Source organism: Trichechus manatus, unplaced genomic scaffold (genome assembly GCF_000243295.1).
Source record: "Trichechus manatus latirostris isolate Lorelei unplaced genomic scaffold, TriManLat1.0 scaffold00048, whole genome shotgun sequence".
In the NCBI taxonomy this organism is placed as follows: Eukaryota; Metazoa; Chordata; class Mammalia; order Sirenia; family Trichechidae; genus Trichechus; species Trichechus manatus.
This window is the reverse complement of record NW_004443984.1, coordinates 7,860,615-7,862,098: the sequence shown is the minus strand read 5'-3', so window position 1 is coordinate 7,862,098 and position 1,484 is coordinate 7,860,615. Positions and strand designations below refer to the sequence as shown.

The 1,484-nt window shown below is 55.0% G+C and overlaps 1 protein-coding gene across 1 annotated transcript; it reads right to left on the bottom strand.

The window, feature by feature from the left end:
• Positions 1–374: 374 nt before the first annotated feature.
• On the bottom strand, positions 375–1,232 carry LOC101349703 (uncharacterized). Its single transcript, XM_004377267.1, has one exon. It carries the CDS (start codon positions 1,230–1,232, stop codon positions 375–377), a length of 858 nt encoding a protein of 285 aa, XP_004377324.1.
• Positions 1,233–1,484: the final 252 nt, after the last annotated feature.

The following is a 1,484-nucleotide window of genomic DNA, read 5'->3' as shown; positions in this document are numbered from 1 at the left end:
ACTGAGGTCTGGAGAGCGGAGTAACCTGCCCAAGGTCTCAGGGCAGGTTGGTGGCAGAGCTGGGCAGGAATTCTTAGCTTCTCTTGAAAAGGCAATAACTCACTTGAGAGCTGGGTAATGGCTGCTGTCTTTAGACCAGGTATTCCTTCTCCATTTAGCCACAGTCCCTACCACTCGCTATTGACACCTACCAACTAACCCAATTCACTCATTGAACTTTTACCTACCTGGTCCCACAGGCCCTTGAGTTTGTAAACTCCAATCTAAATGGCTGTTTCCCTCCAACTGAGTCTTGTTAGCAGCAGTTTGCCACAATTTATTTTCCATGACTGCAACCTGGTATACATTTACCCATTTCACAATTAGCATTGGTGTCACCACCAGCTAGAGGGTTTGGAGATGGGCTCAGGGGCACTCCAACCCGAGTGGATTGCTTCCCAGAACTTGGGCAGACGACCTAAGGAAAACATCCCATTGCCAAACAAGGGGAGCTCAGGCAACTTCAGCCCCGTCCTCTGTGGGAGCACGGGAGTGAGGTTCCGGCTATTGACCTGGCGCATGTAACCCACGTTGGTGGCATTGTCCATGCACTGCAAAGCACCAGCACCCCTGGTCGACGGCACCATGGAGGTGCTGTTGTTGGTGCTGGAGTGGTCAGGGGTGGCCATGATGGTGCTGGGGTTGGAGTAAGCATTTTGGGAGCAGTGGTCCAGTTGGTCCAGGCGCAGGGAGTCGGTGGCTCGTTCCAGGCAATGGGCTGCAAGCCTTGGCAGGCTCATTGCTGTTTTGGGGCAGTTGGTATAGAAGGAATTGGTGGATCGGTCAAGGTAGTTGATGCCTTTGATGAGTTGGTCCAGGAAGGTGGGGCTGGAGGGCCCAGAGGGACCATCTGTGCAGAGCAGGTAGTGGGGGCTGCCACGATAGGCCGGCTTTCTGGCCATCTTGGGGCGGTTGGCCAGATGGCTTGTCTCCACACACTTGGAGTTGTAGGGCCGGCCCATGCAGATTCGCCGCAGTGGGATTCTGGGGGAGCTGGGGCTGGTCGAACACTCCGGGGAGTTGCTGCGGTTGCTGAACTCTGAGTCACTTGGTGTGCGGGCACGCTTGAGGCTGTTGGTCCCAGTGAGGTTGGGGCATTGGGTCCAACCTGAAGTCCAGGCTGGAAACGACACATTGTTGGGATGATTCAGGTGGCTGTAAGTGTTAGAACGCCCCACGTGGCGCCCAGACATCGTCCCCGGCTGGAAGGATAAAGCTTTGTGGTGCTGAGTTGCTGTGAGCACACCCAGAGTTTGGTTACCTGTGACTGATGAGGAGAGAGGAAGGTCAGCTCACCTGGGCTCCCTGCCAGACTTTCTCTCCAGGTGTCCCGTCGGCTCCCAGAGGTCCAGCACCTCCCTTCTCTGTCTCACCTTCCTACTCCCAGACCCAGGGATTTTCAGACTAGAAAACTGACACACTAGTCTTCAGAAAACCAAAGAGAA